General features: G+C 40.3%; 1 protein-coding gene across 1 annotated transcript in view; it reads left to right on the plus strand.

Moving 5' to 3' along the window:
* The first annotated feature begins 528 nt into the window (after positions 1-528).
* LOC117547441 overlaps positions 529-12,904 on the plus strand; it is a 35,949-nt gene continuing 23,573 nt past the window's right edge. Inside the window, exons 1-6 of the mRNA XM_034218197.1 lie at positions 529-854; positions 4,897-4,958; positions 5,542-5,763; positions 6,477-6,584; positions 11,851-11,928; positions 12,774-12,873. Coding sequence (XP_034074088.1) covers positions 722-854; positions 4,897-4,958; positions 5,542-5,763; positions 6,477-6,584; positions 11,851-11,928; positions 12,774-12,873 — 703 coding nt within the window. The 5' untranslated portion in view covers positions 529-721. The remainder of the gene's footprint in view (positions 855-4,896; positions 4,959-5,541; positions 5,764-6,476; positions 6,585-11,850; positions 11,929-12,773; positions 12,874-12,904) is intronic.

Here is a 12,904-nt window from a genome sequence, read left to right on the forward strand (position 1 = left end):
GTCTATACTGTAGTTAGTTTTTCTTAATACAAAAATGTGAGTAGTCCTTAATTGTTTAACCATTGCATAGCCTACATTTTTGAGAAGATAACTGTAGCCTATGCTAACTAGCCTACCACAAAATAGCTATTTTTGAATGGTGTATCATTATGAGACGTTCACTATCACCTGTATCACCAATAAACTGTATATTTAATAAAAACCCATCATTGATGCTTTAAATAATACTAAATACTTGTATATGTATGTGTATGCAGCTGTCCTTTCACTTGTATCAGACCATTTCTATACGTCTAGTGTTACATTTACATTTTGAGAAGTTAACTGTATAAATACGTGTAGCTAACTAGCCTACCACAAAATAATGTTTTTTTTAATAGTGTATAATAATTATGAGACTTTCACGATCACCTACAAAAAGCCAAAGGAGTACGCATATAACGTGCACAGTTTAATGCTTAAGTGTTGTTAACCGAGAGCGGGAAACAAACAAAGACTTAACCAACGCTGAGGGTGAAGTGTGAGAATAAAGTGGAGTCTTTAAAGGGTTAACAGGAGGAGGCGAGGCAACGGTCAGCTCGTTTGGGTGGAGTGAACTTTAGATATGTACTACAACAAATTAGCCAACAGGACTCATCATTATGGAGTGAAAAAAACCCAAGTCTAAAGAGAAAGCACTCAATTTAAAACAGAAACTCATCCGCTACAGAGATAAGTAAAGATGAGTGGAGTGAGTGAAGAGTCGCTGCTGGATTATTTCTACTCCACCGGAGGCATCTCAAGCAGGGTGAAAAATGCAGATATTCTGAAGACATTTAAGCCCTTTATTGGCCACAGTGACGTGCAGCTGCGTGGTAAGTAGCGAGTTATTGTCTCATGGATTCAGAAAGATTAAATAATAACCGTAAAAAGAGGGAAACGTGGTGCTGCAGCGCGGTGTCAGTGTTATCGGTACTGTGAGATGACACACACCTCTTTAATTCATTGATGAGCGATTTATTTAAACGCAGCCTCCATTAGTCTGCTTACACGTGTTGGTTTTATGTCTTTTCATTGTTCCTCTGTTGTAAAGCACACATCTGGTTTGCATTAAAAGCCCCTCTAACAGCTTCAGCAGGATTGTGTCATTTCCTCCCTCGGGCTGAGCTGCCTGAACACAAAACCATCCAGAGGAGGAAAGTAACTAGGTACATTTACTCAAGTACTGTTCAATACTGAGAGACTGGTACTTTACTTGAGTATTTCAATGTTTTGCCACTTTGTACTTCTCTCCCACTTCAATTCAGAGGTAAATACTTTTACTCCACTGATGTATTTAATACCTTTAGTTACTTTGCAGATTTTGATAAAGTATTTGAAATATAATCAAGTGTTAAATCAGACTTTAGTTCCACCTGGAGTAAATTCACAAGCTACCCTGCAGTATACAAAGCTATTAAAACTAGCTGCACCTTTACCAGCTTTGAGAACACTTTCATGATCATTATAAAACATATCATATATATTATTCTGAAATGGACCAATCTGCACCATGACTACTTTTACTTTTGGTACTTTGAGTATATTTTGACACTACTACTTTTTTACTTTTACTTGAGTAACATTTTGATTGCAGGACTTCTTGTAACAGAGTATTCCTTCACTCTGATACTTCTACTTTTACTTAAAGGGGACCTAACATGCAAAATGCACTTGTGTACGTCTTTTATACATGAATATGTGTCCCCGGTGTGTCAGGGAACTCACCAAGTGTCAGGAAACACAACCCTCTCTCTTTTCCTCCATACCCAAATCTCTCAAAACGGGGCTGCAACGGGCTGATTATTATTTGAATTTTTATGACGTCAGAAAAGGGGTGCTCCGCCTATATGGGCAACTCTCCACCTATCAGGGGAATGAGAGACCGCTCGAAAGCGCTGGAGACGCTGTAGTACATATGCCAGGCCTGTAAGTGGCGCTGTAGTCTGCCACACAAGCAGAATCAGCCCTTGCAAAAACAGGGCTGGAAAAGAGCAAATAGAGCGAAATGAGGCACGGCTAAAATGCATGATCTGTTTGGTATTTTGAGAAAAAGACTTTACAGACATGTTTTATATAGGTATGGCCCTACAATATATGTTTCAAATATAGCATGATAGGTCCACTTTAAGTACACGATCTGAGTACTTCTCCCACCTCTGTCTCCATCACATACACTGTATGACACCATGCAGTGTCATGTGAAGGCCCAGCTGTTGTCACTCAGCTAAATGATTAATAATGATAAATTCGCGTTTCTCCACAATTGTAGAGATGATCTCAGTTATATTTGCTGAGTGGCTCTCTGCTGCTCTCCACCACCACTTTGTGTGGGTCTACACATGCTTATGCAACTGTTATGAATCACTGCTTTGGCCTAAAGCAACATTTCCTTTTTTTTGGTTCCTTACAAAAAATGTTGTGTGTACACACAGCCAGCTAATGCAGTTTAATAGCCCTGAAGAACATCAGGTCCATCCCACCATCTATTAAAAGAAGAAATAACAGAATGTGCCTGGTACAAATGGAAAGTGGAATTAAAAAGCAATACAACGCAGTATTGCTCAGCTAATACACTAGAGAGAGTTTGTGTTACTGACTCACATAGTCTTTGTTGTCATTGTTTTTAGCTGTGTGTCTATGTGTAAGAGTGAACTTGTATCACTTGTGGTGGTAAGCAAAAGCCGCAAAGCCGTCAATTCATCAATTAATGGATGGACAGAAAATCAATTGGCAGCTATTGTGATAATTGATTCAATGATTCAGACATTTTTAAAGCAAGAAAGCTGTAACTTTGATGGATACATGTTCTCAAATGTGAGAATTTGATGATTTTCTTGTTATCACATTATAATACCGTTTTGGTTTTGGGTGAAAACAAAACCAGACTTTTTAAGTGGATGAACATTCTTTTACTGTTTTCTTATGTTGTATGCTGCACTGTACAATCTCAATAAATCAATTACTAGAACAACCATCAGATGAATCTATAATACAAGTAGCTGGCCAACTCACTCTATATTTAAACATGTCACAGATAACGATTTTATCACAAAAGTAAATCAAAACATAAACACACTGTAGTAGCTAACGTTTGCTAATGTTAGCTACCACAAGCTATTGGTGACACCAGACCAAGTAAGTAGGGCTGCTCGATCATGGCAAAAATCATAATCTCAATAATTGATATCACGATTATTAAAAATGATTATCCATTTACTTTGAAAACATCCATTTATTGAAAAAAAACGTTTGAACAGTATGTATTTAACAGTTGATTACCCTGAACTTTAAGTATAATTCAACTGAAAAAAAAAAAAAAAAAATAAACTTTTATTTCAATTATGTTGTTTTCATAATCGTTGCAAGCTAAAATCGTAATTGCGATTAAAATACGATTAATTAAGCAGCCCTACAAGTAAGGCCGCATGAGCAATATTGCTTTTTCACCGCTTATACATTTTGCATTTTGTTTGAGGTAGATCTTGTCAATTATTCCTTCAAATGTGACATAGTCCTGTGAGATGGACATGACTGATTGCAGTGCTGTTCTATCAGCTTGCATACGTTTTAGCTAGTGGTATGAACCCCTAAAAGAGAAAGCACACACAACCTATTAATGACTGCTGTTTAATGGCACAATATATTTAGCCAACAAGACAAATAACATCATGTACTGAATCATTATCCATTTAGCTGTACCTTTACCTTTGGCACATACAGACGGTTTTCCAACCTCCCTAAATGATTATCCAAAGTGACCTTGTGTTGCTGCAGCAGCATGTTCTGTCCAGATGCCATGTCAGCACTGCAGTTGTTGACAGAGGTTTAGAGAGCGGCCATCTGACGGCTCGGTCCAATTACAAAAGTGCTTCCCAGACATTTGAAGTCTGTCGTAGCATGTGGTTGCAGATTTACATGTGGTAATTGTGAGGATAGTGTTTTAATCATAATTAAGTCCACATGCATGGGTGGATGTAGAGCTCTAATGGGGTTGCTTTTTCATCAGATCGGAAAACTGGGGCAGTGTAGCTGCACAGGAGGGGGTGGAGGAGGGGGTAACTGTGCTTGTTTGTGGAGACCTTTGGCTAATAAATAACTAGCGTGTTTCTCACTTTGGTTAGCTAGGAATTCTGTTGTTGAGACAAATGTAAGTGGTCGCTTCCTTTGGATTTCCTGTTGTTGAGGCGAGTCAACTGTCTCACTACAAATGTTCTTTCCGTCCACATCAGGAAAAGGAAACACTTCAATTGTCCCCGAGCCGCATGCCCATGTTCACCTCTGCATGAATGGCATACCTTCGCCTGGAGACATTCCTTGTGTTGCCGACCTGGCTGCTTCACACACTGTGCACATATCTGTTCACTGCTGAAGACAAAGGGAGATAGCGTTATCTGTGGGGATCTGTCAGCTGTAGTTGGTTCCCACAGGAGAGACTCACTGTATGTTTAAGGGACTCAGGTTCTAGCCTTTAGGGATGCACTGGGATCTGTTTGGACCTCTGGGAGGGACATGTTTGTTCTCCTCGCAGTGCTCTAACTGCGGCAAACATCTCTCTGCAATGTGAGCTGCTTTTGGCTTGGTCAGCTGGATGTTTATTGACCTCCTTCCTCTCAGAAACACAACTCAGCAACTCCGGCAGACAGTAGCTCACAGATCGATCGTAAACAAACACCATTACAATCTAGCTGCATCTGGAAATACTCCGTGTGTAAATCAAACTTAATTCGAGCTCTTTTTATTGCAGTCTATTTCTGTTTCCCAAATAAAACAACAAGAGCTGAGTCTGTGCAATATTTCCCCCCTTATTTGACATTGTTTGTTGTGGGAAAGCTATATTTACAATGTAGTTTTAACCTCAGACATGTTTCCCTGCAGCTAAATACAGAGAGGAATTCAAGCTCATCATCGACCGAATCGCTGCGGTGAAGTCAGAGAATGTGAGTGAACTGTTTCAATACTATGAACTTTTGTGGAAAGAGCCCTGCTCCCGTGCATTCTGTGTTACTATGTCAACACCGTGGCATAAACATGTTTGCTGCTATTACGAGGTTCCTGTTAAACCATCATGACTTAACAAGGAGTTCTCCAATCTTTGTTTTTAAAAAGAAACTCTTTGTACCCACTGGTTTCCCCAGAGGAAGTGCAGCTGCAGTTTTCAGTTTCCTTGAAACTATTTTGCTGACGTATTAACCAAATCAATGAAACATTTATCCACAATTTACGTGCAGTTAAAATACCCTGACGTAGATGTGGTCCCTCAAGCTGTACAGATGTGAAGTACGGCAGTTTCTTTATGACGTTTTTCCTCCAAGAAAGTTCCATCACCTCCTTAGAAATTCTTTAAAATACATCTTATTCTTTCCTGTCATTGACGAATAAACATAATATATGCTTATGTGGATATTGTTCGATTACTGAAGTCATATAGTCAATAAGCCAGTTAAACCAACATTAATGTTTCTTCACTGTGAACTTTTAGTAACTTTTCAAATACATATTGTCCTTGCCTGTTTGTCTCAGGGTGAGAAGTATCTCGTCCTAAAGAAGAAGTACAGGCAGATGCTGCAGGATCGAGACGCCAGACTTCACGGGACGGACGGAGACGCTCAGAGAGGTTCGAGTCCGGCCCGCGCTCCGGCTGCTGCTCAGTGGGACGCCTCGGACCCCTCCACTTCTTCTCATCAACAGAAGGACCCGCGGGACGAGCCCATGCTGTGTGGAGAGCAGGACGAGGCTGCAGAGGTGACTTTAAAACCAGCTTCTATTCTTCTATATCTCTAAACACACTGGATGATAAGGGACAGCTTCATCCCACCGGCCATAAGACTGTTAAACACCTGCACTTATGAAAGAACAACCATAACATTCATCTGTTTGCAACTCATATATATCAATATATATATGTCATAACTGTTGCTATGAACACATGACAATAAAAGCCTTGAACCTTGAATCACAAACACCAATTGGGGCTCAAATACTAATAGCTAAATCTGCTATCAGCCCAGCACTCTTCTTGTGAAAGACGCATTTATTGCTAAACAAGGCCATCGTTGTTAGTGTCCTCTGCCTTTCCTCTACACTGCCTTGTGTCTGGTTCACAGAGGAACACTGGTACGTATCTAAGTTAGCCATGAAAGCACGGGACGGTCAGAGAGCTTATGTCTTTACATAAAGGGCAGAGCTGTTTCAAACTAATGCACAGAAGCACTTGTGAGACAAAACCCTAGAAAGGGCGGTTTAATGCACCATAATCCTCTGGTAGTACTTCTACATATTGTCCCTGCTGTAAACTTGAGCATTTAATCATAGGTTTGAAAGATGTATTTTGTGCAGCTGTTTTAATGTCCTGACACATTATTTGCTCAAACAGGCATTACATCAACATGTATCCACACCCAGATGGTGCCGGCAAAGTGTCAGCTAAAGTAAAGTCTGTTCTTGTGTTGGAACAGCAGACAGGAACAGCCTCCATGCAGCACGCAGTTCTGCAACTTCCTGTTATCCAAATCCAGGAACCCTCCAACGAGGACGATGAGCTGGACAAAGATTCGGGGTCAAAGGTGACGATTTGGCAATGCTGGAATTGAGCTTATCCTTGCTTACATTACCGATGACTGTAGGAGTGGATGTTGTATTTGGTTTGAGTCCGAAGCTATGAAATACTTTAGCAGCTGGAAAAAGGCAGATATGACTCTGAGCTGTAGAGGTGAGTCAAATAGTTCATGCACAAAAAGTTAAAGATCACCATTTTGCGCTCACATCTACAATTAAATAGCCACCAAAGCTATCATTGTGAATGACAGATTTAAAGACAACAAGTAGGAGTTGTTTTAGTTGCCTTATACACACAGAACTTGTAACAACACATTGCATGCGTGCTGTGTTCAAGACGTCTTATTTAGAATCAGTTTTGCAACGTTTTTATGCCAAACTTTAAACTATTAAAACACTGACAGGAAGCTCGGTTGATTTAAAATCACAAACAAATATGATTTAGTAAAAGATAAATATCCCTAATTATACACACATATGATTCCAAATAACTGTGTGGCTGATCTTAAGTATATTTAATGTCACAATAACCAGTGAACTTTGAGCCATGAAAAGCCGACTGCACAGATACACCTCCCTGAACAACAGCTGCTGGACGAGCCCCCGTGGGTTACGGCCCGGCTCATAGGCTGCAACAAAGATGGGAGACCAGACAAGTTAAGTGTAACAAAAGCATATTTATTTACAATCCCACAAAAACCAAAGGTCTTCAAAGAACCTAATAAATGTGGTAATGATTGCGTGTGTGAAAATGTGCAGAAACAAAGACGCGGCCGTGTCCAACAGAAGAGTGAGAGCGCCCGGCGGCCCAGGTGTGGCTCATCAGGTTGATCACCGGAAACACAAACAAGAGCCAGGCAGCAGAACTCAAAGGTAGAGACCCCTAGTGGAGTGGAGGGGGTCATAGCAGTGTGGAAACTAGTTAACAAGCCAAGAGAACAGTCAAAGATAAGGATCAAAGTAATACATATATGGTTTCAATGTCCATCTTCTGCCACTCAGTCATAACGATACAGTACGAATAGAGAATTGACCGAACCAGGTTAAAAGAAGGGGAAAGAATGACCTAAAGATACTCAATTATCTAATCTGATGTGTTAAATTAATATTGTAACAACTTTTAGTTTGATATAATAGTGTTGAGTAACATCCACTTCAAATTCCATTCAAAAGAACATATTTGAGGAGTTGTTTTTGGAGTATTTGAGGTTATCTGACAGGGACGTGGGGGTCAATAAACTGACCTACTTTTCTAATCATCATATTTCACAACTAGTTACAGTTTCATTCAGGGCGGATCTGAAAAGCTGTGAAATAGTTTATAGACATGTCAGGTAAAATAGCTGTTGGACTTTACATTCATATCAAAAGGAACATTTACACAACATATGGTAAGATATCATTTTAGGGAACAATGACAAAGCAAATAACACACTGTTTTAGTGTCTGGTCATTCTCAGTCAAACATAGACAAGCTGTTGAAGTCACCTGATGCAATATATTATAATACTCTTTATATTTCAAAACATAGACCTCAAATATTGTGGTGGAAATAACTTTATGCAGCTCTGTTTGAACTGTTTATGAAGACACAGGGGGGTCAAACTCAAATACACAGTGGGCCAAAATAAAAAAGTGGGTGCTAGTCGAGGGCCGGACTGGTTCAATGTTTAGTGCAAAACGTATTGAAATGAACTTATTGCACATATTAAACCTGGAACTAACAAAGCTTAAATTGTTGCCTATAAAAACAACATTAAATAATCAGTTGCATTCATTTCTTATGGCTCTATCTGCAGAGTCATTTCTCATGATTACATTTCTCCACAGGCCAACAGCAGCTTCAAAAAACTATTCCCCTCCTTTATCTCAGTGTGCTGCTCTGTGATGCTAGCTCAGATACTTGGCATCTCATCTTGGGTGCAAGCTCATCGATGTTTGGGCTCAGGCTCTGAGCTGAGGAGACCCTCAGGATGGAGTGAAGGTGTGCGTGCAATATACCGGCGGGCCAGATCTAATAGTAATTAAAAATGATCCTGCGGGCCGAAATTAAATCCACCAAGGGCCTGATTTGGCCCCCGGGCCTTGAGTTTGACACATGTGCACTAAACCATTAACACTGTTTTAATTTCTCATTTTGATTGAAACCTTTTTGTGTCGAAAGAGATGAACTAGCACTATAACTGTAAGCTAAGTGGACTTTAACTCACACATTTAATTTAATATTCCATTCCTTACACACTTAAAGTAAATAATATCCTGCTTTATATTGTGTTAACTGAAAGTTCACCCTTCAATAGCGTTGTGTTTGTCAGATGTGTATACCTTGTTTATCTTCACGGTCAACTTGCCTACTGTTTTATTTCCATTTTGAGATGTTTCTATTTTAGCATTGTTTATTTCTACACTTTTAATTTCTACTTGTGTTCAATGCCTTGTTTTTTATGCTGCTGCAACGCAAACATTTCCCAATTTGGGATCAATAAAGTACATCTTATCTCATCTTAGTGGTTAGCACCTAATGCAATTAAACATTATCATAATTAAATTCATTTAAATTCCGAAAAATATCATTAAAATGTGTTTTAAGCTCAGAGGAAGAGCACCACCTGGACTGACATTAAAAACGGAACATTTCACCTCCTTCAGCCACCAGGGGGAGCTAAGTAAATCCCCCAGATGTGCACCCTGCAGTATGTGGAGCTGAGTGGGAGGAGGACCCATTGGGGGAGAATCAGCATCTAAATGAATCTCTCTGTTATGTTAACCAGCAACATGTTGGAACTCATTAGAAAGATAATAATCATTTGTGTCCATTAAAGACATTGAGATGCGTCCCAGAGGAAGGTATGTGGCGCTCCTTGATGACAGACGGAATATGTTGGAGTGTAATACAGCAGCAGTATTCAGATTAGGTGCGTTTGCTTAAGGTATTAGTCACACCATTGAAGTTTATATTTGGGACACCCAGTGTGGAGAGTTGCTTCATATTACACAAGCTACCAGGCGGGTTTTTATAAACTATTCTAATCACACACCTGAGGCTGGAGGCTTTAAAAGAGAAGGGGATTTATGACATCAGGCTCCAAAATGCAGGAGGGACTCTCTGGAGTGAAGCTGTGTGCAAAAGGGGGGCACCAGCGTCTTAGGAAACTGTCCTATTTTAGTGCTTTAATCGAGTCAATTCTGTCTTTTTCACTAATGTCATGGTTGGTGACCTGTCGGATCGTAAAGGGGTCCAGCACTGATCGGTGAGCCACAGCTGAACCTGGAGACCCTGTACCTCAGGGCAGTGACAGCGGTTATCCAGCTCCATATTAGACGATGATGTCTCCCACCCTCTGCACTCAGAATTCAAGCTTCTTCCTTCGTAGAACGAAGCGGTATAAAAACAGTTTTATCCCAGCAGCTATTGCACACATTAACACATCATAGGAGCGGCACACAGATGCCTATTTTGATTGATTTAATTATGAATTTTAAATGGCCATGTTTGTACTAGTGTTTTCCTTCTTAAAACGTTTTTGAAATATTTTGAGATTTGGTTGAGCAGGGTATACTTGTACTTTTACTAGTCCTTTTAATTAGAGATGTGTCTGTTGTTTGTGTTCAAATAAATAACCTGAACCTGGGATGGAATAGAGAAAATGATAGTGTAAATATATCGGTAAGTTAAGTACAAATAAATTGCAGTACTTGCATGCAAAATACATTTTAAAGTACATTTTTAAATAGTTTTCCATTATATCATTTTTACTCCAGAAAGAAAGAGTCTATCTTGGAGTAAAACATGTGTCATGCTCATATACAACTTTCCCTTATCAGAAATGTGTTGGTGTCTTTAGGAGAAACGATAGCGTGGACGATGCAAGATTGACATCAATATAAGAAAAGCCTAGCTTAGCATTGTTAGCATTGATGTTAGCATTCAGCTCAGTCCAGCCTCACTAAGTTGCGAGAGATGCCGCAGACTCTTGTTTAAATATCCAACATTATAACTGTAGTTATATATCTTACTCTGTTTAAAAACACAAGAAGAATCCTCCGTGTGAAATGTCATGAGAGACCACTTTCTACTGGTGGTCAGCTGATCATATGCTCCAGAATATTTACACATGTTGTTAGACGCTTTTATCCAAAGCGACTTACATACTCAATACTGTGGGCAATCCCCACAGGAGCAAGGGGTGAAGTGTCTCACAACGACATGCTGACTGCAGTGGGGTTTGAACCTGTGCTCCCCTGATCCGAACACCAACGCACTAGCCCACCGCGCCACACGCCTCCATCTGATGCCCCCTTTACATTAAAAACTTTCTTCAAATGAGTTTAGGCTATAAAACATACAGTTTCACTTCACTTCTCCTCAGGTCAATACAAGACAAACAAAAAGGGCTGTTCCAATCAGTTCAACATGAATCGATACGTTGGTTTTATTTACATTGCATTTGTTGGTTTCTCTGTTTAAAATCAATATTAATAGAACCTATAGGCGTCACCTTGAACGATGGAGAATTGGGTAATTTACAGTGTTTTCTGCCAATTCAAACCAGAGGAATATTCTAAAAATAATGAATGACGAATCAACAATGAAAATAATAGTTGCAGCGCTAAAATATCCTTAATGAAAAAAATCAAAGAGCTTTTCCATGCTGAGCAGTGTTTTGTTTCTGTCTCTCTCAACCCCAAAAAATGTTCTTGTGCCTGAGTGGAGTCGGCTGGATAAATACAATCGTCCACTTCCATGTTCAGCACGCTGACGTGTGACAGTTTGAGGCAAGAGACTTGAAAGGCCCGAGTGTTTTAACATCGTGTCTCCGTAAGATCTGAGAACAATTTCAAGTAGAAGGATAATAACCCCCCTCTCATAAATCAGCCAGTGACACTTTTATACACCGCTACACTACACTGCTGTTTCTATACTTCCCTTTCACTTGGCCCCTTGATACTTACATGGTTGATGCGGCCTGGCTGTTGGCGTGTTGTTTTTTTGGTTAATTGTTAATTGGATTGTTATTCATTATCCCTTATGTGTGAAAGCGGCACCTTTGTCTCGCTGCCTCGTTACCCCTCGATCTGTCTGACAACCCTTTGGTCGCGTCTCGTCAGCTGAGGAACATCACACGCAGTCTGGGAGTGATGGAGAGTGTGTGTATTTGTGTCCTATGACGATGCTGTGTGACCAATATGTCTGATATAGACATTATGACTGATATGTTTACAGTCTACTTCCCGTCACCCCTGAGTAACAGTCCTGTGTTTTCTGTCTTTCAGTCGGGGTCAGAGCAGGACGAGAGAGTACGGGGCAGTAGGGGATCGGCTGCTGTCGCTGTGAGTCTTTCCTTCCTCTTTTAAGGGTTTTCTAATAGGTTACAAATGGATAGAGAAGTTAAAGGAAAAAGCTTTAAAGATGATCATTGAAGTTTAGTCCTGGTAATCAACAATTCCCGGGGTGTCCCTACTCCTTCCTTTCTAACCAGAGGTGTGGATTTGACTCAAACTCCAGTCAAAAGTCGGATAATCGTAAACAATTTGAATGAAAAAAGGCTTGTAACTTGACTTGGAATATAATATGAATGACTTGGGACCTAACTTGGAGTTGAGTCCACATCTCCTCAAATCCACGTTGTTTAGACCAATCCAATCATCATCCTAACCTAACAAGTTGCAGAAAGAACCGATAAGAACTAACGTTAAGTTACTGACTGCTTGTTAAAAAAAATATGCCAAAGATACATTTGTTTGTGTACAAAAACTGTGAAAAACCAGACGTATATGACTTGCTTGGGACTTTAAACTCAAAGTATACGACTTGAGACTTGTCTCTCTTGACTTGGGTTTTGAGTGCTAAGACTTGAGAGTGACAAATGACTTTCAAAACAATGACGTGGTCCCAGCTCTGCTCTAAACCACCAGCAGAAGTAAGAGTATGAACTGCTGGACTCTGTGCAGTGCATCATGGGAGTTTCCCTCTCTGTGTCAGTTGGCTGGGACTCACTCATTTGTAGGAAATGGATTATAGGCTTCAGCACGATCTATAGAGCACACAACAGGATGTGGACAGTAGTGTGTTTGTGTGTGTGTGTGTGTGTGTGTGTGTGTGTGTGTGTGTGTGTGTGTGTGTGTGTGTGTGTGTGTGTGTGTGTGTGTGTGTGTGTGTGTGTGTGTGACCTCACTCTCCTCTCTCTCTATGATAGCTGGATCCCATAGAGAAGGAGTGGATCTACTCGGCTGCAGGTGCTCGAGTCCCTGACCTCTCTCAGCTGCTCATACAAGACCCCTCGCTGGCAAACAAAGGTAACGCCACGCTGGATTGCATCTTATGGTC

This window comes from Gymnodraco acuticeps, unplaced genomic scaffold, assembly GCF_902827175.1.
Source record: "Gymnodraco acuticeps unplaced genomic scaffold, fGymAcu1.1, whole genome shotgun sequence".
Lineage (NCBI taxonomy): Eukaryota > Metazoa > Chordata > Actinopteri > Perciformes > Bathydraconidae > Gymnodraco > Gymnodraco acuticeps.